The sequence below is a fragment of the Dicentrarchus labrax genome, unplaced genomic scaffold, assembly GCF_905237075.1.
Source record: "Dicentrarchus labrax unplaced genomic scaffold, dlabrax2021, whole genome shotgun sequence".
In the NCBI taxonomy this organism is placed as follows: domain Eukaryota; kingdom Metazoa; phylum Chordata; class Actinopteri; family Moronidae; genus Dicentrarchus; species Dicentrarchus labrax.
In genome coordinates this window covers 29,136,110-29,161,786 of record NW_026136715.1, presented here as the reverse complement: position 1 = coordinate 29,161,786, position 25,677 = coordinate 29,136,110, and the positions used below count along the sequence as shown (strand labels likewise).

The 25,677-nt window shown below is 37.1% G+C and overlaps 1 protein-coding gene across 1 annotated transcript; it reads right to left on the bottom strand.

Annotated features, from left to right (window-relative positions):
* Positions 1–931: 931 nt before the first annotated feature.
* foxp3b (forkhead box P3b) lies at positions 932–24,579 on the bottom strand. The gene is made up of 13 exons (XM_051426080.1): positions 24,474–24,579; positions 24,100–24,202; positions 12,099–12,262; positions 11,692–11,782; positions 11,194–11,371; positions 8,691–8,783; positions 7,643–7,730; positions 6,930–7,004; positions 6,657–6,810; positions 5,794–5,870; positions 2,841–2,942; positions 1,935–2,056; positions 932–1,222 (listed from the first exon to the last, which is right to left on the bottom strand). The coding sequence occupies exons 3-13, from the start codon at positions 12,258–12,260 to the stop codon at positions 1,165–1,167; spliced, it is 1,200 nt and encodes a 399-aa protein (XP_051282040.1). The 5' UTR covers positions 12,261–12,262; positions 24,100–24,202; positions 24,474–24,579; the 3' UTR covers positions 932–1,164.
* Between the last annotated feature and the right edge of the window lie 1,098 nt (positions 24,580–25,677).

Genomic DNA, 25,677 nt, shown 5'->3' with positions numbered 1-25,677 from the left:
AGTTCTTGTGTTTTCTTGCCTTGCAGGTTCTTATGGATCCTGGTGGTGTCTCCTGCCATGGTCCTGCTTGATTCCCACTGCTAATATTACTGATATTACGATTATTATTGTTATTGTTATTACAGTTACTATTATTACTATTATCTTGTCCTTTGTCCACCATCGTTGTGGCTGTTGTCATCATCATCATCATCATCATTCTCATCATCATCATCATCACCAGTCATTTCTATTAGTATAGTTGTTGCTACTGTTGTAGCTGTTCAGCCACCCACCTAGAGCCAGGGGTCTGTCCTAGGTTTCTGCATCCTAAAAGGAAGGTTTTCCTTGTTGCCATCACCAAGTGCTTGCTCATGGTGGTACTGTTGGGTCTCTGTAAATAATGTTATAAGGAGTTCGGTCTAGACCTGCTCTATTTGAAAAGTGTCCTGAGATAACTTTTGTTATGAATTGGCGCTATACAAATAAAACTTAATTGAATTAAATTGAATTATACTGTACATTGAGTACACTTCAGAGGCTGTACCTTTTCCCATTTACTTGAGTAAAGAAGAAGTTGAATCAGTACTTTTCAATTGAGTAAGAATGTGTGTACTTTTGCCACCTCTGGTTGTGCTCAGTAAACCACATTCCTAATGTCACCAGTGTGTTTCAGTATGACTTCTGATGTCATAGAGCATGGCATGGTAATAATAGACAGTTGCCTTTGAAGTCTTTAAGTGGGTTTTATTTGTGTGGGAAAAGGGACAAAAAGAGAGTTTAGGGGGTTAATGACCAATTTTCAACTTACATTTGTGAAAGTCAAGATCATTGATGTTAAAAGAGCAGATGAAAGTGTAGGAGGCTGATATGAGATGTCTAACCTCTGACCAACTGAATAAGGTACCACTTCATGAGTAAGTCAAATCAGATTGAAGGCACAACAGCCACAAATGTTGGATGCATTTATTTTGCAACACTTCCTTTGCAATAAGAAATTAGAAATCAGCAGGTACAAAAGCTTCTGTCAGATATGTGTAAAAAATCACAATCTCATTTAACAAGTAATTAAAAACAAAAACAAAATATAAACAGACAATTCAACAGATTCTTCACTTCTTCATGCAGTTCTATATACCAGTACATGTGGATGTGACTGCAGCTCAGTGATGAGTCTGGTGGCATTCAGGGGTCCTCTGGACAGTAATGGGAGTACGACTTGAGCCACTTTACAGGACAGTCCCTGAAAACACACACAGTTAGTGTGACATACACACACACACACACACACACACACACACACACACACACACACACACACACACACTTTATTGGCTATGGGCCAATTTCAATATCAATTATGGGTAGACATTTGATGTTGTATTAAATTAAAATTAAAATCTGCAAAATCTAAAATTGAATTATTAAAGGATCACTGTGTAGGATTTAGTGGCATCTGGCAGTGAAGTTGCAGATTGCAACTAACTGAACACTGCTGTATTTGACGACCTGGGAATGAAAACTGGCCATGAAGTGTGTAGGAGAAACTACGATGGCCGCCTCTATCTAGAGCCAATGTTTGGTTTGTCTGTTCTGGGCTACTGTAACATGGCAGACTCCACGGAAGGTGACCCAGAGTATCTGTAGATATAAATGGCTTTAAGGTAACAAAAACATAACAATTCATATTTTTAGGTGATTATACACTAATGAAAACATACCTATGAATATTCAGATCCTCCTAAATGTTACACACTGGACCTTTAAATGTTTACTTTCCCTCCCCTTCCCTACCTGTTCCCTTTCTTTGTAACTTGGGAATTCATTTTAGTGCCTTCCTCTTGGAGATAGGAGTGAACCAAATTCAACATTTCCAGGCACAAATATCAGCCCATAAACCGCACTCTGCTCCACACTGAGTCCTGAATAGAGAGTAGAGAGCAGGATGTTTGTACCTGTGATACTTCTGTCCTTTCCTCCGCTGGTACTCTGTTTCATCCACCGTCCACACAGCTCCCTTTCCACCCTCCACTCGCACAAAACACTTGTGTAGGCTGAGGTTGTGCCGCACTGCATTCTGGTTAGAACAAGTATATTCTATTATCATAGAAGCAAGGTAAAGTTGGAAACTACATGTTGTTTTTCAGGGTATGTTACATTGTCTGTGAAAAAAAAACAATAAAATGGTTCCTCTGGCTCCTCATAGTGCTCCTATTGGTATTTGTAAGAATCCATGAGAAAGATAGTGATTGTTGAGTCTTATTCCCAAGACGTAAAAGTAGAATTTTATTTAAGGAATATATATATTTAATATTTTATTAATAATGCCTGCAACTGTAATTAATGAGTGAATTTGTTATTTATTAGTTTTTATATTTATTTATTTTAAGCAGATATTCGGGTTTGGGTCGGGCCCAATACTTCCGTGGTTGGGGGTCGGTTGGGGCTGGCACAGAATTTTTTCATGGCCTGGATTGGGTCGGGTCTGATTTTTTGTACACAATCAAAGCTCTACCAAAGAATTTATTATTATTTATTTGAAAAAAAATGAGCGAAAAGGATAGGATTAATACATTTTGTACTCTACAGTACACCTCGACTTCGGAGGTCACTGAAGTCAGAGCAGCAGTGTTATTTGCCATCAGTTTTAAATTCACCAAACCCGGACATCTTCAAATTGTTTATGCAAGGGAATAAACTTAATTTAACATAGTGTGAAAGATTTATGTCATTACCCCAGTGTCAGCACCAAAGGGGGTATAGCCAGCATTTTATTTTACATAGAAGATTTAGTAAGTGACACTAAGGCTCAGACAGAGTAATGCACATCATTTCAGCAGTTTCAGCAGAGTAGTTCAGACCTTCCAGGTTGCAGTGTTGTGTCTGAAGTAGAAGAACATGGTAGTGAACCAGTTGTAAATCTCATTCAGAGTGCGCTGTTTGTCTGGAGACTCCAGGATGGACTGCAAATAGTCAGACACAGACAAACACAGTGACAAGTTGTGACAAAAACATCAAGTCCTCCAATATACTGACAGATCAGCCACTATTGCAACAGTCTGAAGCCAAATGTCCACCCTTTGGACTTTGCAGACTGAGTCTGTTATATTTTTGTATTATAATTCCGGCTACATGATTCAAGTAACATTACAAAAAAGTAATTGTTTCACACATTCTTCATAATAAGTTCTTTTCTATTCATCACAGGAACCTCATCTCCCTGTTCTTTATTTAGTATACTTTTTTCCACACATAGGGTCTAACCTTTTTTTGTGGGAGATATAACGGGCAAGACGAGCCTTCAGCCATGGTGACAGGTTTAGGATTTTTGGAATAACTAGAAAGATGTGGGCTCTCCCTTTTCCCCATGTTCAAAATAAATCTGAGATACATTTATTTTGGTGAATTTCGATTTTCATCATGAATATCCTCACATGGCTTGACTTGCAAAAGCTGTCTAGCTCTCCAGCATACAAACCTATATTGATTTCCTGTTTTTTAATCACAATACGTGATAATATGGTATATGGTCCCATCCCTACTTGTAGATAATTAAATCAGTGAAGTCTGGTGACATCTGCACCCCGAGCAGACTCTGTGTGTCTGCAGAAAGTCCACTTTAGGCCTCTTGTGGACTGGATAAATTCTGGGTTTGGTCAGCAGTAGTAGACTTCCCTGGAACGCGCATGCAAGGTCCATGAGTTTGCAATAGCGGTGAAGTAGGGACATTTGGATTCAGCCTTTGAAGCAGACAAACCAGACTACATTAAATCCAGTTATTTTCAACTGAGGTATCATTTGGCTGGTTTGTGCCATAATGGCTGACTGTGTGTCAAATTATTTTCCTCACTCTAAACTTGGACATACACGCATATGATTGGTGTGCTGTTGTCTAAAACAGAAACACACACACACACACACACTAGGCAAGTGGTTCCCAACCTGGGGGTCGCCAAAGCTTCAAGGGGGTTTTGAGGCCTTCTTGATTTTAAGGGGTGTAAGAAAACTTAAAAAAATATACACATTAAGCCTATATCAGCATTTTGTTCATTCCTATGAAGAAAATTAAATTAAATTGTTATTTTATTTATTATTTAGATATAAGAACAACCAAAGAGCTAATAGAACAATGAGAAAATGCTGAATTTTTCAAAAAATAAAAAGTAAGCAAATTAAGTATGTATGATTGTTGAAAATTTAAAAAATACATAATTCAGACAGAATTGTATAGACATATCAGAAAAGCTGAACTCTGATCAATATTCACAGGAAATTATCTGCTTAAAATTCATCCAAATCTCTCATTTTATACAAACTTCCAGCAGTTATTTCATTCACTGTTTGGGTTCATTGTACAGTTTATCTGTTGTTCTCTACTCGTTTTGTTCTAACTCTAATTGTTCTGCATTAATATGATGTGAAATATCCATACAATATGTCACTTAGTCAGTTTACTCACACAGAAAAGAGGTCCCTTAAGTTAAAAAGTTGGGAACCAGTGCTCTAGGCCTACAGCTGAATGCTGTAAGATTTAATTAGCCACTTCTTTGTATTACAGTTTTTTACGATTGTTTACACACTAAAATAAAAATCTCCACATAATTTGCGAAATTCTACACCAAGGAGCAAAACACCTCCACAGATTTGCACAACATTACACACAATGTCTGCTTCACCCTTTTTGCAAAACATTACACACAGTGACTTGTAAAACTCTACACACATTTTCACACCTTAGACACAGATAAGGATTGTGAGGTTACTTCCTTGTCATTACAAAGCCCCAGATTGCCAATGACCACACTAATGAACAAACTGGATAATCACATCCACCAGGTGTGGAAGCACACATGTGCTAATTTGAAAACGCAGCACTCAGCCAGACGGAGAGATGATGAATAGTTACAGTATTCTTGTTGCTTTTACAGTAGTTTTTCTTCAGAGTCAAAGTGTATGTACTTCATGCAGTAATTTTTATTGTTGGTTGATTACTGTAACTGATTATGGTAAGAAATACTGTAAGTATTGAAATAAATACTTGAAATATTCAGTCTGCAGCATCAGTGTTGTGCAGTGCTTGGTAAGTTTATAGTAGGCCTACTTGTGTACATTCTCCCTATATCTCAAACTAATCATGAAGAATGTTGTGGGTTTGTCACTATTTGTTTTGACATCTAAATTATCCCTTACATAACAATGTCTGGCCAAAAATCTAGCACATGCTATTTCCTAAAATTAGTTTTTTTACAAATGTGTTTTTTATTTATCACAGCAGTGTGAAACTGGCTGCAATAGTGTCTGATCATTGAGGACTGTGTTGGTTAAATGAAAACTAAGCATTTTCACAAATATGTGTATATGTTTTGACTGAAGTGTGTATGTTTTGACTGAAGTGTGTATGTTTTGACTGAAGTGTGTATGTTTTGACTGAAGTGTGTCATTTTGCAAACAATCTAGGAATTATGCAAATTGAGTGTGGTGTTTGGATAATTGTGATTATACTTTGAAAAAAAGAACCCGGTTTTCAAAATTGCGTGTAAACAATTGAAAAAAACTGTAAATAGGTTACATAACTGTCACATTCCTACTGTTTTAGATGTTTTAACAAATGCTCAAAATAAAGCAATACTCTTTTATTGTGAAGTTGAAGTTGGTCCTTTATTCCACATATGGATTGACCTAATCTAATTTAAAAGCCCTTCTTTGCCAGTCATGTAAAAAAGTACTCTATGGTAAACTCAGTCATTGTCAAAGCACAGAGTCTTTGAGCAATAATTGAACATCTTATATCATCCTCGTTTGAAAGAAACTCACCCATCTTATCAAGTAGGCGTAGGTGTATGGAGGCCTGATGTTGTTGTATTTGTAGCATTCAATACTGGGGACCAGATCTGTACAACAACAATGGTGATATGTCATCAATTCATGTCGTCAAACACACGTGATTAGGAATTTGTGGTTATTCAGATCTTTTGAGCTACCTATCTATAAATACCACAACAATTCTGAAGCACAGAACAGGTTTTGAGAGCATGTAAACACAGAATGGCGGTGAAGAACAATAAATATATCTTTACAATGTTGAATGAAATTAAAACGTATGTAAAAATTACATTAAAGCCAGTCCATTCCATTTTAAAGATTGACATTACAGATTATTATAAAACTGATTACATTACTGCACAAATCCTGGCTTTCATAAAACAGTCCTTAAAGCTGCAGTAGCTAACTTTTGTAAAAATAACTTTTTGTCATTATTGTTGAACTTTTTAACGATATCTTGACAGTAGAACATGAGACAGATGATATATGAAAAAATCATGTTCATCTTGCTTGTTCTAGCACTGATATTGCTATCTGCAAGAATCCACTAGACCTGGATGAAAACAACCAATCTGAGCTAAGAAAGCTATAAAGAAGTCTTGCGATTTAAGCTTGACAAAACTTGGTTGAGTCTCATTCCCTGGGTCCTAAAGCGTCTGTATTTTACGCCCTGGGAATGAGACTCAGGAATAAACTATCTTTCTCGGGTCTGTCTACACAACTTCTCCCTCTCAGCTTTAAGAGTTTGTATACCTTTACATACAAACTCCACCTGGCTAATCTAGTTATATCATGTTCTTATTGATTTTGTTCTTGCTCTACTATACTAAAAGCTTCCATATAAACTGTGTTACCTGGCAGAAGGTGGGCAGAGCCAGCAGCTCTGTATCCATGCTGGGACAACTCCTCCAGATGTTTAATACCCCATTGTTGCACTCCATCTCCATCTGTTACCGGAGGCTGGGGCAGGAACAGGGGGAGGCTGTACGGCCACTCAGAAGCTGCCTTCTGCATGCAGTGAAGGAAGCGGATATGATCAGTACCATTCAATTCTTCAAGTGACACTAAGCAAATCTTTTAATCAAGCAAACTGAGTTGAAAGAAACAGTGAAAGCCAACCAACATACCAAGTCAGTGTACTTGTGTTCAGAGAGGTGCAGATGAAGTTGCATCGCAATGAGTTTCTGTTTTTCCAGGATGAGCTGCAGATTGAATTTACATCAAACTGTACTTCAATAAGTGATTTCATGTCTCAAGACAAAATTTCCAGAAAGTTTGTTAGTCATTAAAGTTAAAGTTAAAATTGTGCTAGCATCAGATCAACAAAGCATTATTATGCATTATTATTATTAGTATAGAGTTGATCTCTGCATGGCCATACTGTTGGATGCATGAATTGTTTTCTGGATTATCTTCAACAATGTGAGATAGAATGAACATGTGAAAAGTCCAGTGTATAACATTAAGGATGATCTATTTTCTATCCATCTTATATTTCCTCTTTTACGGAGGCCGACATGTTGACCGGCCATGTTACAGTAACCCAGAACGGACAAACCAAACACTGGCTCTAGATAGGGGCTGTAGCTTTTCTTTTTTTTATGAATATGCAATCTCACCACTAGATGTCACTAAATCTTACACACTGGTCTTTTAAGCAGTAGTTCAACATTTTGGTATATTTGCTTATTTCCTAACACTTTCCAAGCTTAATATTGTAAGTAAGTATTATTTTAATGGGAACTGAAAAATGATCAGTGCCACTGCTTTTACTTTTATTTCTACTGTATAGTTCAGTAGTTATGATCTTTTTGTAGACCTAGGGTTCTCTTTTTCCCACCTGACTCTCCATGCACCGAACAATGTCTTGTTGGACCTTCCACTGAGCAATGCTCCTGTCACCATGACTGTGTTCAGAATGGAGATGCCTAGAAGACAAAATAGGTTTTTAGGAAATACACGTGAAGTTCTCACTGTTTTCTATGCAGCACAGAGACAGGACCAGTGATATGTTGTTTTGTTCACTAAAAAATCTGTGTGTCTCTTCACCTTAACCAGAACTCAACCTTAACCCTTCCCCTAACTAGTCATCTTCGCAATACCTGACCAGAGATACCTATATGACGGCTGAAAGCATACCTTTTCCAGGAAAGTGAGTGGCTTTTGAGATCTTCTGGTTTACAAAGTTGGAAATTTGATTCTGATTCTACTTTTACATGATCCTATTCATAAATGTCACAAAAGCAAATTCCTCATCATCAGTAGCTTCAGGTGCATCTTAATTTCCAGAGATACAGTTTTCAAAACCCTCCAGGACCAGATGACTGCTGCTTTGCATTGAACCATCATGTTACTGTGACGCAAAACCTATTAATTTTTTTTCATCATTGTCTGTATTTATTCACAACATCATATGGCCAAATAGGAAAACATAAATTACCACCTATCTCTTGCATCCAGCATGCTGTCAATAAAACATGTTACACTCTTATGCCCTGGGACACAGTGTCTCCCTCTGGCTGCTTTGCTGAATTGCTGCGGCTCACAAACCCGCTGCCAGCCCTGTCTTTATGCACTGAGTTTCCCTTTGATAAATACATATCTTTTTAACAGATAAGTGGATTCTGTCCACAGAAATGCTAGAGCACTTTTCATCTGAAACAAATTGAGCACTGCATTCAGTACTTTCAATCTTCGCATGGCTAATATGGAAAAGCATATATCCTGAAATTGTTCCTTTAAAAAGGGAAATAATACCCTTATTATTATGTAACAGATATGAACTTAAGAATGGTTTATCAGTAATCCGTACCTCCTGAAATCTGAAAATAACCATTCCCAAAAATTCCACAACTGTCAATGAATGTAGTACTCAGCAGTCTACTTACCTTAGGAAACTAGCGAAATCTTCAAACATTGCGTCACAGCCAGGCCAGCGGCAGAGGCCACTCACAAACAAAGCACTGGTCCCCTCAGGGATGCTGCAGGGAACAGAGATGTCTCAGTGATATCATATAAATGGTAAATGGACCTGTATAGCGCCTTTCTAGTCTTCCGACCACTCAAAGTGCTTTTACACTACATGCCACATTCACCCTTTCACACACATTCACTCAGTGATGGCAAAGCCCATTGAACAGAAACTAACATTCATACACATTCACACACCTTGCTCAAGGACACTTCAACATGTGGCACCAGGAGCTGGGGATCGAACCCACAACCTTCCGATTAAGGAACGACCCGCTCTGCCTCTGAGCCACAGCCGCCCGAATTGAAAGTACTTTCAGATTTAAAGCCTGGTATGACCTTTGACTTGAGGAAGTTGGCTGTTAGCAATTGTAATTTGGAAAGGTAAGATATACAAGGTTTGTAAAGGCTGTATTGGTGGTTTGTCAGGCAAATTCACAAACAGATGTCATGTCTGAGGCCATGGCACTGTGCTGGAAAATAGTGTGTTGTACACCCAGTCTGAGATTAAGTTTACAGCTGAAGCATCTCCTCGGTCTGTTCTTGTACTCAGCTGCTATGGTGAAGGTGCTCTTAATTTGACTCAATCTGTGTTGAACCGACTCACCTGTTGACATAAGCATTGGGTTGTAACCAAGCAGCAACCTCTGTGATTGCAAATGAAGCCAACACATAAGTAAAAAACCCTGCAGTTCCCCTAATAGCCACTTGAGGCTTGCTCCAGAAGTGAGTCAGTCTTCGTAAGGTCCCATATTAAGGTCCAACATTACAGCAGAAATAAATATGTTTACAGCCTGGTACAAATAACGCTGTTGGTCTCCGTAGCTAATTTCTCCTTTCATGACAACTGTACAGGGGTGAATTTGTATATAACTCACCTGTTTAAATTATATTAAGGCTTGAAGTTATGAATAATCTAGGGTGTGGCTACGTTGAGTGACAGGTGGGTGCCCTAGACACAGGCAACAGGCAGCTTTGCCCATTTTTGGATTAGCTGGGAGCCGGCAGAGTCAGGACTGCCAAGATGGCGACAGCCAAAGCTGACCACACAACAGTTCACAAACCTATGGGTGATGTCGCAGACTATAATTACAGTCTAAGGTTGTAACTGAAAACTGAATTATTGATTGGTTTTCTTGTTGTAAGAAGCCAAAAATAGTTTAGATAAATAGAAAATCTCTAGCATTGTTTGCAATCTCTAGTGTTGTTTTTTGTTTTATTTTAGTTTTTTGTTGTTGTCTTCACCATGCACACAAACATTCATCTGAAAATGAGAAGATATTATTTATGCCAGATTTACCTAAACCTTAGGGACAGGGTGAGGGGCATGCATGCCCAGGAGGGGCTTGAAGTAAAACCACTAGTCTGGGCATTAAACTGCAAGCCATCTTCAGATTAAAGCTCCCTGTGGCACCTCCTGGCACATTGTATATGTTATGTAGTCTAGGAACACCTAATAAGTGGAGTTGGAGAAAGTATACATTATAGAACACAGTGTCACTCATCTATCAGGGTCTGGGTTGCACTGGCAGCAATTTGAGCAAGGTAGCCCATATGTCCATCTTCCTAGCCACACCAATCATCTCTTGCTGTGTGATCTTGATATCTCCAGCATGTTATAGATCTGCTGTAGGACCTCCTATATGTTGGACATGCCTTGAAAACCAACACAGTGAGGCATCCAGGAGGAACCTCAACTGACTCCTTTCAATGCAAAATTTCCTCCTCCAGACTTTCTCTGGATCTCTAAGCTCCCCTTCCTGTCCCTAAGGGTGAGCACCCGGCAAGGAAAACTCTCTTGAATGCTTTTACCTCTGATTTCATTTTTTGGTAACTACCCAAAGTTCATGATCATAGATGGGAGTAGTAATGTAGATTGACCAGTAAATCGAGAACAGAGCTCAGAGAACCCAACATACTTTCACTGCTGCAACTTTATACTATTTTCCAGCAGAGTACAGTTGCTGGCACTCATCTCCCCCACCCTGTGCCAAAAAACCATCTCAATTCTGACCTGGGCTCTGATGCTTCTTGAGATTCTGTCAATGTGTTCGTTCTGTCCACAACCATGGTGGGGCCCGACACCCACTGAGAAAGCCTTTGACCTTCTGATGACTGCATGATTACAACCATAGCTTTTTGTCCAGTTATCCGAGGCCTGAAAGGCCCATTTCCATACTCCCACAATACCCACTACCAGACAACCCAGGGGACATAATCATAAGCCCAAAAGACCACAACACATGTAGACTGGATGGGAGAACTTCTGTGACTCCTCCAGCTCCATTCTGCTGTTCCATAACAAAATAAAGGAACTTAATTTTTAGTATGCATACATACTTTTAGTATAGAATTATACAGCAAATGGTTAAACTAATTATTTGCGTAACTGGTAATTTAGTGGAAATGTGAGAAACTCACCCATCATGTAGTCTGGCCTCAATGGAACTCTGCTTTGGACCATCTCTCCTCAAGGGGAAGAAGTAGTGATGGCTTTGCCTGGGAGAGGAGCCCATGTGTGGCGCAGAAGACTGGGGAAGACGACCTGCATCCCCCTCTTCTTTGCAAATAGAGACGGCTGCAATATTTTCTGGATGCACTAGGGAAAGAAAGCATATGCCTTTGATCTGTTGTAAATACGTGCAACAAAATATGCACTGCAGATACTCTCCTACACAGGGAGACAGGTAGAGAATGATCTTAAAATCCTTATTCAGTTATTCATTCTTAACAAAAACAGAAATAACATCAAGCAAAAAAGCAAAAATGCCTGTGTCTCTGATGCTCTGTTGCATACTTTATATTACAGCTAACATTTGTGCACACTGGAAAACAATACAATGGAAGCATGCCTAAAAATCACAACACACATAAAATGATTGACATGTAGAATGATGATGTCGACACTGAAGTTCATACCGTGTTGTCGTCTGGAAGCTGTTTGGGAAACTTGACGCAGCACTGATGGTCTCTGCTGCTTCTGCTTAGTGCCCACAATACTGCTCCAATACTGGGAGGAATAAAATACACTGTCAACTACAGTCATTGGGTATCATGCAATAAAATTATTTGTCAGTTTATCCTTAACTTCTCTTACTTATTATGTACAAGTGTTCCAAGTTGATTCACCAAACTCTCCTAACTACATTCAACTATTGATACTATTGACCTATACTATCGATTGATCGATCATATTCCTTAAAAAGTTGATTTGCGTTGCAAACACATTAAATTCCACTGGCATTCTAATAATGAGTACTTGAGCACAATGAGATTTTGAACCCTTCTTATACCCCCACCTTCAACCCAGGAAATACCCAGGTTACCTGACTTCCAGAGGCAGGCGGTGACACTGCATCCCTGGCCTGAGAAGGAGAAGCAGGAGAAAGAGGAGGCGGAGGAGGAGGGTGTGGCTCTTCCAGCTGTTTGATCTTGTCACGTTGTGGTTGAGCTTTGTGCTGTCCACATCTCGCACTCTCGCTGGACATCTCTGCAGTGACAGGAGAGACATTAACCTTTCACTAGGGACTTTCAGGTAGTGTCCCAAAGTTTCTCATTAATTTATTATTTATGGAAGTAAAAACACACTCAAATTCCAAGCTCACACATGAGTAATGTTCTGAAATGTAAAATATCAGAGTTAGCATAACAAATATTTGGATAAAGCTTTTATGTCCCTACAGTGAACCACTGACAAGCTTTAAGTCTCTAAAAAAACAACTAACGTTAGAGTGAACAAACATTCATACTGGTATTCATTTGCTGTGTGACATAATGTTTCATTCATATCATGTTTCCTTTTTCTTGTTTCTTTTTAGAAAGTCTTTCTCTCTTTTATTAATTTGTTCTACAAAATGCGTCATTTTTTCCCCTACACCTGATAATTGAATACAGTAAATATGTGAAATAGTTTCTTGATTAATAAATAAATGCCCATTAATAACTTAACCTAATAGTCTGCAGTTATGTGTTAGGGTTTTACTCATCCAGTCTGTAATGAGTTGTAGGTGTTGATATGACATGTTTTCTGCAGCTCTTTAGAAATAAGTCATCAGTTTTTTCGCAATGCTTGTTCTTTTTGCTGGCTTGTAACTGCTATATAAAACACTAGTAAGGGTTTTATGTAACCAATAATAAAGGCATTAGTTACAACTTATAAGCTGTTGTTTGCAGGCAGCTGCTGGCCTAGTAATAAAGGTTTAGGAGGTTTTAAACTTGTACTTCTGCATATTTACATCTATAATTAAAAGAATTTGATGAGAGAACACTTTGTCTGCTTCTTTTTTTTTCCTCTGCTCTTCTAAGCTTAACAAAGCAACTACTAAAAATCAGCAACAGGAAGATCGTGAAAACTCCTCTCAACAGAAGAACCCTCAGGTGATGTTACTGAGCTGACCCCCCAAACTGCAATGTAATTATTCAAGAGATTGTATAACTGTAAAGGTTTGTTTTGTGCTTTAAGTAGTTTTGGGTGACAGGTGAATAGGAAAAAGAATCATATGGGTAAATACCAAACTCCTACACACAATCTGCACTCAGATGGAATTTTTATGATGTTTCACTGTCTTTGTCAGACTGAATCAGGTCCAGAAGAAAACACTTAAACAACTGTAACTGATATTCTGTAATGTTCAGTTTCTATATTTATGCTTAGTACTTTCATAAATCATTGATGTGAGTAATTAAGCACTTTTACTCAAGTACTGTACTTAAGTGGAATTTAGAGGTGTTTGTACTAGTGTTTCCATTTTATGCTTGTCATAGCTAACTTAACAAATGTTGTTGCCTTTTCAACATAGATTAGCCTAGCACATAGTATATTTAAGTACAGGAAAGGAGGAAGTTGATCAAGGTTTAAACCGAGGCTTGCTCAACTGTTATTGGAGCACAGAGCAGAAAAAGGTGGGACTTAGGATGAGTCATGTTTGTTACATACAAACATATCATATAAGTTCCGAACCCTGCAGGTGTCATGGAGCAAAATTAGTAATTTATATGCATTTATTTAAAAAATTTGCTCTCAAATAATAATTTGTGTTGATGAATTACTAATTCATGCTCCTGCATTATTGCACTCTCAAATGACTGACGTGCACATTAAATTCTTAAAATACTGTGTTCAGAAATGACAAACTGATGATGCTTGGTGATCAAATGCAGTCAAAGTGGATGGATGGATTTCATTTTATGTGAAGATGAAACCATATTATCATCATCACTATCTAGTTCCTGCTGTTTACATTTACAATTTTAGAATTATTTATTGGCTGTATGTATATATGTATAGAAATAACTGCATTTAATTTTCTTTGTGTGTAGCAAGAAGGAAGTTCATACTAAATTTCACCATCAACCATCATTGCAGTCAGCTTCTCCCTGTTAGGATTCCTGCAGTGTTCATTGTTCAGGAGGTTTCTACTGGAAGCCAGTTATCCACAGAGGTCTTCCCCTCTCCAAAACAAACAGACCCGCTGATTAAAACCACTAAAAACACTGAATAAAGCAGTTCCACCTTAAAGAAAAACCAAATGACTGTTTCTCCCATGCAGTTGGGAAGACAAAGGACGTCCAGACAAAGAACTTCCTGGAAAGGCTGCGAGCCGAGCTGCTGTTTACGTTAGCTCAGCTTGTTTCTCTGATAATTTAAGATCCAGATGTCCAATGACTAAAATTCTAAAACATTAAATCAAATTAAATTAAAAATTAAAAAGAAGCAAGATCTAAACAGTGGATGGTAAAAATGTGGCTGGATAAAAAGTCAATGTATGACAGCTTCTGGCAGACAACCACAACGCTGATGCATGCACAAAGGGGATATAATGCCATTGACAGGCGACCGGTGAAACGCAGCGCACGTAAATATAATGAGTTTGAACATTATATATATTAGATATATTAATTTCTGCTCACAAATAATGTTATTTTTCTCGATTGATTTATTGTCTTTTATTTTATTTTATTTTTTTCCAATATAAGAAAACTCAGTGTCTACACATCAATATGACGTTATTGCTCCTACATATAGCTGAAGCCCTCCAGACATGGGGAATAAGTTAGAACATATCAGAGCTTTGCGGTTATCTGAAAATAATGCACACTCTGCAGCCAATCAGCATCCAGCATTCACTGTTTTTAGTGGTTCAAAACATTTCCTGTACCAGACCTTCTGGCAGGGAGGCTGTGTTGTTCACAGGTGCACTGACACACACACTGATAGCATCACCACACAGTCTACACAGTGAGTGGGAGATGAAACTGCTCTACTTTTGTGCAGCACGGTGATATGTCACCTGAAACCACTGGGACTTGTGTTTGTCGAAGATGCCTGGATAATATCTTTCCTGGAGTTGAGCTTCATTATATGATACTCAGATTCTTCCAAGACGCCATATGCTCCATCTTTGGAGTATCGAGCACTCTCATGCTTTGTACATTTAAAAGTTTGTTGTCCTTCACAAAGACAAGACTGTGGTCAGTTACATTGTATTCCAATGGCGACAAGTATTCATGGTGGATAAAAAGCATCAAAACATTTATTGAAACTTCTCATACAACTTCACTACTGTCCATATGTTCCAAACATGCATTGCCCATCAGTGGAAGCAGTATATTCAGCTGCATTTTGCTGAAAGGATGACTGTTTGGAACATATCGATAGTAGTGAAGTTGTATGAGAAGTTTCAATTAATGTTTTTTGTATGAGAAGAAGTAGTAGAGATCAAAATTTTTCCATTCAAATAGTATGTACAATATTACTATTAAAGCTGCATTAGGTAATTTTTATACAAAATAACTTTTTGTCATATTTGCTGAAGTTTTTACCTCCTGACAGTAGTACATGAGACAGAAAACCTGTGAAAATATCTGATTCATTTGACTCGTTCTAGGACTCCTAATGGCATTTGCAAGAATACACCGGGCCTGAACGGAAACCACCCAGAGCAGACAAAGATATAAAGATGCTGGCTCGAAGATAGTTGATTGTTGTATCTCATTCCCAAGGGCCCCAAAACCTTTGTATTTGATGCCCTGGGAACAATTAAGACTCAACAATCAACTATTATTCTTGGTTCTGATTGGTTGTTCTCATTCAGCCCGATGGATTCTTGCAAATACTATTTGGAGCACTAGGAGGAGCCAGAGGAACCAGATTTTTTTCACAGATTATCTGTCTCATATACTACTGTCAGGATACAGTGAAAGAAAATGTGACAAAAAACCCTACCTGCGGGAGCTTTAAAGGTCCAGTGTCTAGGATTTAGTGGCATGTAGAAGTGTAGTTTCTGACTGTAATCCGTCTCATTCTCAGGGCATCAAATACTGACGCTGGGCATGACACTCAAGAACCAACTGTCTTTCTTGGCTCTGATTGGTTGTTGTTCAGGATTCTTGCAAATGCCATTTTTTTACTGTAGATATTTTTTTTCAGTTACCTGTACTTTACTTGAGTATTTATTTTTTTGCATCATTGCACGCCTTCCAAACAACAAATCCAGTGCATGTCATGCATGACAGACGTAACATGATATAAACAACATAAAAGACGAGAACAAGAGAGAGACTCGACCCTGTTCAAAGTTTCAGTTAGCTTTACACAAAAACAGCCGGTAAAAATGCACTTCAGAGAAAACCAAGAAAGTACTTCAGTGTAAGCCCACAGAGCCTTGTATGAAAGCTGATGACATAAAGCAAGTAATAATTCCTGCCATTGTGTAAATAACGTATTATGTAAAGAGTGGGGCCCTTTCTTTCAGCTATCTCACTGTCACATCAGAGATTTGTAGGGAAGCGTGCACCTATACAATAAACCTGACAGCCAATACCATATGTGCATTTATGTAAATGTACTCCCACAGAAACAGGAATTCAGTAGAAAGTGAGAGCACTAAAAAATGTTTGTGGCTTCTCACTGTCATCTCTCATTTTGGCTTCCCTTCTTGACTCTATCTTCCCTAGAAGAAGAAGCTCATCAAAGTCCCTTCGTCTGTTTTCTTAAGTGAGGAGAGCTTTAGTCACAACACTGCACACTGATTTTTGCGATGTTTGATTGGTTTTCTGTGAGTCAACATCTGTCCGCCACAAGTGGCTTCAAAGAGCTATTTCCTGTTTGGATGGTGTAATCAGCCACATTACAGTGTGGAAAGTCGCAGATGCCTCATACTGGTACTACTATCGAGTTTATTACTCACTTACTCCCATATCTCAAATCACACATCCCAATCACATTGATACTCTCAGATAAATGTGTAGGAGATTCTTGTTTTCATTTCTTTGATCTAAAATTTCTCAAGCAAGTGTTGAAGGGTTAATTATTCAAACGGCAATAGCCATCGTTATAACAATATATTTGCTGTGGTTTAACTGTATTTTAACACTCCAATACATATATTATACATATATAAACTATTTTTTATGTGCGGTCACCAACGAAAATTATTAGTACTCACATTGAAATGGCGATTATAAATTCAATCTTGAATCACATTTTTTATTTTAATTTTTACCTTTTGATTGATTGATTTGTTTAAAGGGGCAATATGTAAGATTTGGCCACCTCTTGAATTCATACACCAAACTAATAGGGGGCAGCATATCACCTGAGTAACAGCTAACTGCTGCTAAGTGTAGCTACCGTTAGCTAGTTCGCTCAGTTAGCCATTAGATGTATATACATATATGAGCTGACTCAAGGACTTTTTTTTTGCCCACATCTCCACATCTAGAGGTGTGAGGACACAGGAGAACAGCCAGAAAATGGGCACTCATCGTGGGTATAGGCCACACCGACCTCTCTCCCTCCCTCTGGTTGTCCAGTGGAGTACCAGGGTCATGAAATGTCAAACAAAGTACCAGGGGGTACAGGCTAGATCAGGGGTCCCCAAACTTTTTCATGTCACTTTTTCATGCACATTAGACCAAGGTATCCCAATTTTGTCTTAAGGAATCCTTTTTGATCTGTAATCTATTACAGTTACAGAAAGATATTCAAAAGATGTAATGATGTAAACAGTGTTACACTTATATTTATTATTGGGGTTATTTAGCAGGAAAACATACAACAGTTTTTCTTTAAAGATACATTTTTAATTATCTTTGTTAAGGTTACATTGTTCTGTTGTCGTATAGAATACACTTGCATCAATACTTCTTATTGATATTTATTTCCCCTTTTCTTTATTTACATATTTAGTGTTGAGGTAATTCAAAAGTATTGGAAAGTAATCAAGTTTACTTACTTTAACATTGTGATACTTGGATTAGGACCTTTGCAACTATAAGAAGATGATGCATGAACTGATATTATCAGTGTCAGGAGGCAGCGCTGCAGTCTGATTAAAAAAAATAAAAAATGTGTGGGCAAATGTGCGTGCCAAGTACCAAATTTGAATTTGGCTAATCTGAATTTGTACTTTCACAGGCTGATCAAGAGCTATAAATTCTTAACATACACTAAAGTGCACATGAACATTTAAAATTGATCAAAATTAAATGAATGCAATTCAGTATATTACAATGAATTAAAGTGTTTTACATAAACCTTACCTAAATTTAATTTAAATTAATTTATTAAAATAACCCCCAAAAATCACTGAAAAAAAGAAGATTGAACAAGTAAAAGCTGTCTCCATCTAGATTCATGGATGGTGAGCTCTCATTATGTAACTAATAATTTTAGAATGTCAGTAAACCAAACCAAAACTCCTTTTGATAGCAATAAGGTCAAAACATTGTGTGACTTTTATATTACCAGAAGTGAAATCCAGTTTTAAAAACGGTCTTGTGCTTTCCGCAGTATTTTAGCATGTCTATCAGTGTGGGTTTCATTGTTCCTCTCAGCACTCAGACCAAGAGGCATTTAAAATAACAGGAGGAAGAGGAAGTAGGCCCACACAGAATGTTATTGTCATGACATCTTTAAAGAGATCAAAAGATAGTGTTGATCATCCTCATGAGAGCATTAGATCATTACTTTGGGACAGTCATTCCTTTATAGAGATGTGAATAACTCAACAACATCATTGGTTATGTGGAGAAAATGAGATGGCTATGTTGTGGTCTTGAGGTAATGTAGCAAAAACATCAGTGACAACCACAGCTGTTATTACCAACTTCATGTTTCTCTACTGTTAAAATTCATTTGTGATTTGTGAGAACTCAAAACCTTAATAAATCAATAAAAAAAATAAAAAAATTAACTTAACTCAAGGTTGACTTAATTGACTTTTCCTGAGCTTTCAACTGCATTTCATGGCCTTCACCAGTAGAAGACAGAGTAAGAAGATAAGTGTAGTATATGGACCCTGATTTATATTTTTCCTACATCTATTTCCAGGATCAAGAGTTAAAGGACCAGTATGTAGGATTTAGTGGCATCTAGCGGTGTAGTTGCAGATTGTGACTCCCTCGCGTCACAAAAACTCGAACGATTCTGATATTCAGCTGATTATACACTAATGAAAACACAGTTATGTGTATTATATTCCATTTCTGCCAATAGATCCTCCTAAATGTTACATGTTCCACCCACAACAACCCCACTGACGACAGAGCGCTCAAACTAAATTGGACAGAGCCTGAAAATATACTTATTGCTGCGGACAGAGGGCGTATGCTGTACAGATTGTAAAGCCCCTTGAGGCGAATTTGTGATTTGTGATACAAGGCAATTTAATTTGTGTTGGCATTTTACAACTCAGGGTTGTATAATTCAATTCTGCTTATATATATGCAAAAATGATATACAATCAAATGGTATAATAAGTCATAAAAAAATTTAATATCGGGCTTTATAAATAAAATTGACTTGTCTTGACATGACTGACTTTACTCACTAGTCAGATATTTGGAGAACATTAAAGGCTTTTTCAAACAGCATCTGAAATCCCCCTCACACACCTTTCAAGCGGAACAGAGGGGGCTGCATGTTCAGACCGAAAACAGTCCTGCATTAAAACAATGCAAGGGCAAAGATTGATCTGAATGCAGCCTATCAATACAACTATAGGTCTATAGTAGGGTAGTAGTAGAGCTACACAGGTGTTAGTAATGATACTAATTAAGGTTCTGTTCCATTCAGGTCAAACAGGGTTAGGGTGCAGCCTAAATTTATGATCACGGTCATCCCTCAATCCAGCTCCTAACATTTCTTGAGCCTGAGGTTGCATCCTGTTCTGGATGTTACTCTTTATTATTACACTCCAGATTTCTACTGATCTATAATGGTGGGGCTTCATTCTAAGGTAACAAAAAAATTATCTATATGTATTATTTGGGCTTTTATTGCCGTTAATTGATAGTGACAGCAGATAGACAGGAAAGGGGGTCAGAGAGAGGGGATGACATGCAGCAAAGGACCACAGGTCAAATTTAAACCCATGGCCACTGCAGCAAGGACTCAGCCTCGGTACATGGGGTGCCAGCTCTACCAGGTGAGCTTTCCTATTTCTTTTCAGGTGATTATACACTAAACAACACAATCCATCCAGTAATTGTAGTTTACAGTCTCCAAGTGGCACTGAGACATGTCTGAAACTTTATTAAGCCTGTGTGGTCTGTGAGGCTTCTACCAGATTTAAACTGTTTCATTTTTTGCCTCCAAATTGTAGCGTTACACATCTGGAATCAAAACTACACAGACTGTGCTGTTATTGCTTTTATATTTGCCAGTTTATCTTTTGTTTTCATCTACATGACATGACATGCAGCTTGTGGTTTCACACAAGAGGAGTGAATAATACCGAACTATAACACAGAAAAAATGGAAAGCAAAAAGTACATTTTTCAGTTGTTATTTAGGAAATGTTAAAGTGAGAAAGTAAGAAGGTGAATGTCTCACAATGGCGATACTGAGACATTTGAAGACATTGCTCTTCACCTCTGCAGCCCCACTTCCTGATTTCTGCTGAGAAGATGGCTGCAGCTTTTAGAGAAGCTTCCTGAGGTGTTACACAGGAAAACCCACCTCTATGTCCTTTAACTGCCATCACTGCATTATTTCCAACAATGCATACAAGCACCATAATAACACATTTCACATGGCTGACTTTGCTCTGGATTGCAGTGAGTGTGATACTAAAGGGTAATGGGGACAAATGAGTCATAATCATAAATGAAAGCAGAGTGTGTGTTTTTCAACGTGTGTGTGTGTGTGTGTGTGTGTGTGCATGCGCTCTTACAGTGTGGAAAGTGTGTTTAATCTGACATTTTGCTTTATCTATATGATAACCAGATGTTTGCTGGTAGCTTAAAATTGATTTTCAGTCATTGAAGCGAAACAAAAATTCAGTGTACTATAATGAGGTATACAAGTTGAATGTCGAGAACCAGAAAGGAAAAGAGAAACACAACCACCAAAACATCAGCCGCACTGCATCAACAACACAACTGTTGAAATGAATATGAATGAATTGTGAGGCATCTGCAGGATCCGAGGGGGGACGGTATTAAACGGTATGTCGGATTCAGGTGGCATTTAACACATTAATTTTTTGATTAATTTTTTAATGCTCTGTCAGGGCCATTTTAGATGCAGGGTTTAAGGTCAAATTTGGTATTTGAAGGTAGCAATAGTCACTTAGCAATAGTTTTTTAAAGGTAAAAAAAAAATGTCTGTAGATTTGAGATTATTGATTACTAATGCAACCTTTAGATACTTCTATTCAATGCTTTACTAATGTACCACAGTAATGAGAGATCAAATATCTTCATTTGGGGGCTTTTCCAAGCAAATAGTCATATATGTGATATATCTATATGTTTATGATTAAATTGGCTTAAAGTCTCCATGCCACACTCTGGTCCACCCCATTAATATTTCTCCACTTCTTTTACTGGTACTGCAAGCTACAGTGCATCAACAAATGTATTAAATTGGCCCCAAATTCAATGAAATGTTATATATATCACATAAAATATCATCACCAGGCTTTGTGCTAAGCTAGGCTAAACACTTGCTGGACCTACAGATGGGTGATAAATTAAAGGGAAACAAAACATAATGTATTATCCTTTATTTAGTGCTTTTGATGATAATGGTAGAGAGTGCTGTCTAACACATTGGTGCAAAATCTCTCATAGGTGTTGAGTTTGGTTGATATCAAGTGACTGTGATTCTCAACAACAACCTGTTCAGTGACCTATGGCATCCCCTAATGAGGGATCTGGATTTGAAATGTTCCTTTAACTTGACACCCATCTTTATGATTGTGCTGGACACATATAGATGAAACTAATATCAGCTTTCAATTATTTATTTATATTCTGCATGTTTTTATTAGGGGTGTAAGACAATATTTAAAAATATATATCTGCAGTATTTTATTTTATGATATTGTATCGATTCTCAAAAACACTGTATTGAATTTTGTGTTTAAACACCCAAATGCTAGATAGCAGTGTTGTACACATAAACCGTGGGGTTTCAGATTGTATGCATAAGGTTATTGTGTTCTTTATACTATTAAAGCTTTACTCAAATTAGATTTAAAAATAAGAAAATTGAAACATATTACCTAGCTTTACAGTATCACAAAATATTGCAATATACTAAATCATAACCCCTGTATCGTGATACGTATCATATTGCCAGAATCTTGCCAATGGACTGCTAGTTTTTATCCTTTGACCATATGTATGATAGAAAGTAAGCTCAATACCTGAGCCAGTGGGGAGTATTTACTTCATTTCTAAATGTGATCAATATGAAATTTTATGGGAAAATAGTGAAGATTTAGCCTTTATTTTTAATATGTTATCGCTGATATTACCTGTGAACCCTCAGCACCAGTTGAAAACCAGTTTTTGGTAACACTTTATATCAAGGTACACATATTCACCATTAATGTATTGTATTAATGTATTAATTTATTAATGCCATATCTTGCAAAACCATATTCTACAACTACTAGATTACAACAACTTTTTAAGTTAATGGTATAATAGTTGAATATGTTTCACTTGGGGAATTGGGAATGGGGAACACATTCTGAGCTGGGAAAGACTTAATTTACAGTTATTCAGACACTATTTACGCTTGTAGTTTTGGGTGTTTTTACATAAGAATAGATAGAAGTATTATTCATGAACTACCACTTCCTTACTTACTATCAATAAGCAGTAATTCGGAAGTTATTGAGGGAAAACTCTTAGTTAATAGCCTAATAGTTTTAGAATATGGTCATGCAGAATATGGCATTAATAAATGTTTTATAATGACTAGTAAAAAGCCAAAATTGCATGCTAATAGGCAACTAGTTAACAGTGAATATGTGTACCTTATTATAAAGTGTTACTGTGTTTTTTTTACCTTGTTTCAAAAAAATAAAGATTAGAGGCAAAAAACACTTAATTCTGTATTTATTTTCACACATTTATCTTGCGACTCCCTGGAGGCTCCTGGTTCAGGACTTCTCTCACATTCAATATCAGCATCACTAACTTCTTACAACTCTGAGACTTGGACTTGCTGATAATGCTCAATGCTGGATACTCCAAGTCAGATGATATGTTGCTGATATAAAACTGTATTTAAATGTATTAAATATAGATATATTGTTTGTTTGTATAGATAGATAGATAGATAGATGGAGAGATAGATAGATAGATAGATAGATAGATAGATAGATAGATAGATAGATAGATAGATAGATAGATAGATAGATAGATAGATAGATAGATAGATAGATAGATAGATAGATCTAATATAATATTGTTTGATCTTAACTTAACTTATTTTGAATGAAACCCAGACAGAGCTTTTAGCTTTTTTGTTTTTAGATTTTTGGTGAGTGTTATATAATCTGACGAAGTGACGTCCTTCTGCTGTTTCCTGCATTCACAATAATTTGACGTACAGCTGAAAAATTGCAATCAAACAGATCACATTTGTAATTCATTTAAGAAGAGCTCCATATGATAATTTTTGGGGAAATGTGTGAAAGGAATTTATCAGAAGTTTCAAAACCTGTGCTGCTTAAATTTGATCAAATCTCCTTTAAAAGAAAAGAAAATCTGCTGCTACTGTGTGTTAAAATGTTCAGCAATATATTGGTTTAAGATCACAATCTTAAACCTGATTTTGGTTACTTTTGTTGTTTTGTTGTGCGTGACACTACTTTTGTCTGTTGCTGATGTGAAATATTTGGACATGTATCAACCGCACGTCACACCGCACTCATTGTATGCCCTCACTATCTTGCCCTCACTTGACTGCTTTCCCTCAAAACATTCTGTGATCCCACATATTCTTAATAAGTCTTTTTCCTTGTTTCACCCTGCAATGATCCCAGTTATAGGATTTTGGTGTAAAACACTAAGATTTGTGCTTACCGTATCAGTTTGGTGCAGCTTGCCTCTGTCTTCCTTTTCTTCGAGGGAGATGCTTTGAAATGATTCAGGGGGAGTTTTCCACAGGAAATATGGTTTTCAGCAACTAAAACAAGACTGCATAATTTAGGTGCGAAACACAAGAGAAAAGAGGCAAAAAAGAAGAAAAACTGAAAAGAAAACAGAGCAGGTGTACTTAAGAATAAGATCTAAACATATATTGTGTGCATTTTTGGAAAGCTTGAATTTATTCTTTTAGTTTTAGTCCAGTTGTTTGTAAGAAAAAAACATTTAAATCTAAATGTCAAACTATCTTACTATCTTGTCTTAAAACTGTTGATGCCAGTATTGACACTAGAATGAAGGTACACACTCACCTGATGGCAGTCTCAAAGGAAGAGGGCACAGCTAAAGCTGTGAGATATCCACAGTATTTATACCAGAGAAGCAGACTGGCCCTCAGCAAATCAAAACACAACAAGAAAACTGCAACCAAAACTTTACACTTTCCAACCTGAAAAAATATGTGTTTTATAGCAAGGCAGAAATAACGAAAAAGTTGTCTTGGTTCCAAAGTTCATATGGGCCCTGGGAAAATAATGACTTTTTCCACCTGAGAACACATTTAACCTACTTAATTAATACAGATGTCCTTTCATCAGCAGTGATGCTGTGCTTTCAGTAAACAGGTCCTTTAATTTAGGTAAGTGATTTTAGTCTAACCTTCCAAATTGATGATATTAAAATAAAATAAGTTGCTTATTAAAGTTGTTGCTCTTTTTCTCTAAATGGGACTTTTCTTTGAAGCATGAACAAAACAAAATATGTATGGCACTAAATCGTAAAACAAGTTATCTCAGGACATGTTTCATATAAACCAGGTCTAGACCAAAATTAGTTCTCTGCTGCTTTTCAAATAAAGATGTGTTTCTCTTACTATTCAGATCAATTAAACCACATATTTTTTTTCCTGCCTTCCAGACATAAGTCACAGTCACATGTTCATATTCAGTGTGTGAAGGTCCTTTAAAGGGTTGCTTCAGCAGAATTACAAAAAAAATTCTAAACTTACTTCTAGTAGGAATAAATTTGAGTTTCTACTGACACATCACCAGCCCAGTACGGTGGAGGTGAATGGAAATTGCTTTTGTGAGTGCTGAAAAAAATGCCAGTAGTGCGTTCTCTGTCACAGAGTTCACTGTGAATAGTTTTCTGAAAATGTGGTTCCATTTTCTGAAGCTCTTTCTCATCAGAGAAAGATGTCGAAGAAACATTTCCTTTAGTCACTGACTTTTGTGATGTTTAACCAAGACCGCCATCTTTCTCTAAATGTATGCTTTAAGTTGCCTAAATAGAACCATAAAACACGCAGCATTACATTTCTCTAAAAACATAGCAACTATTGCTAATTAGCTATATTTAGGATATATATATAGGATATATATGTGCTCAGATTTAAGCTAATCTCACAGATTCACAGAGGAGGAATTCAGGTGTTGCAGCAGCACAAGGACAGAAATAAGCACAGTTAAAAAAGAGTCAAATAAAAGTATAAATAGAAACAATGAAAGTACTGAACTA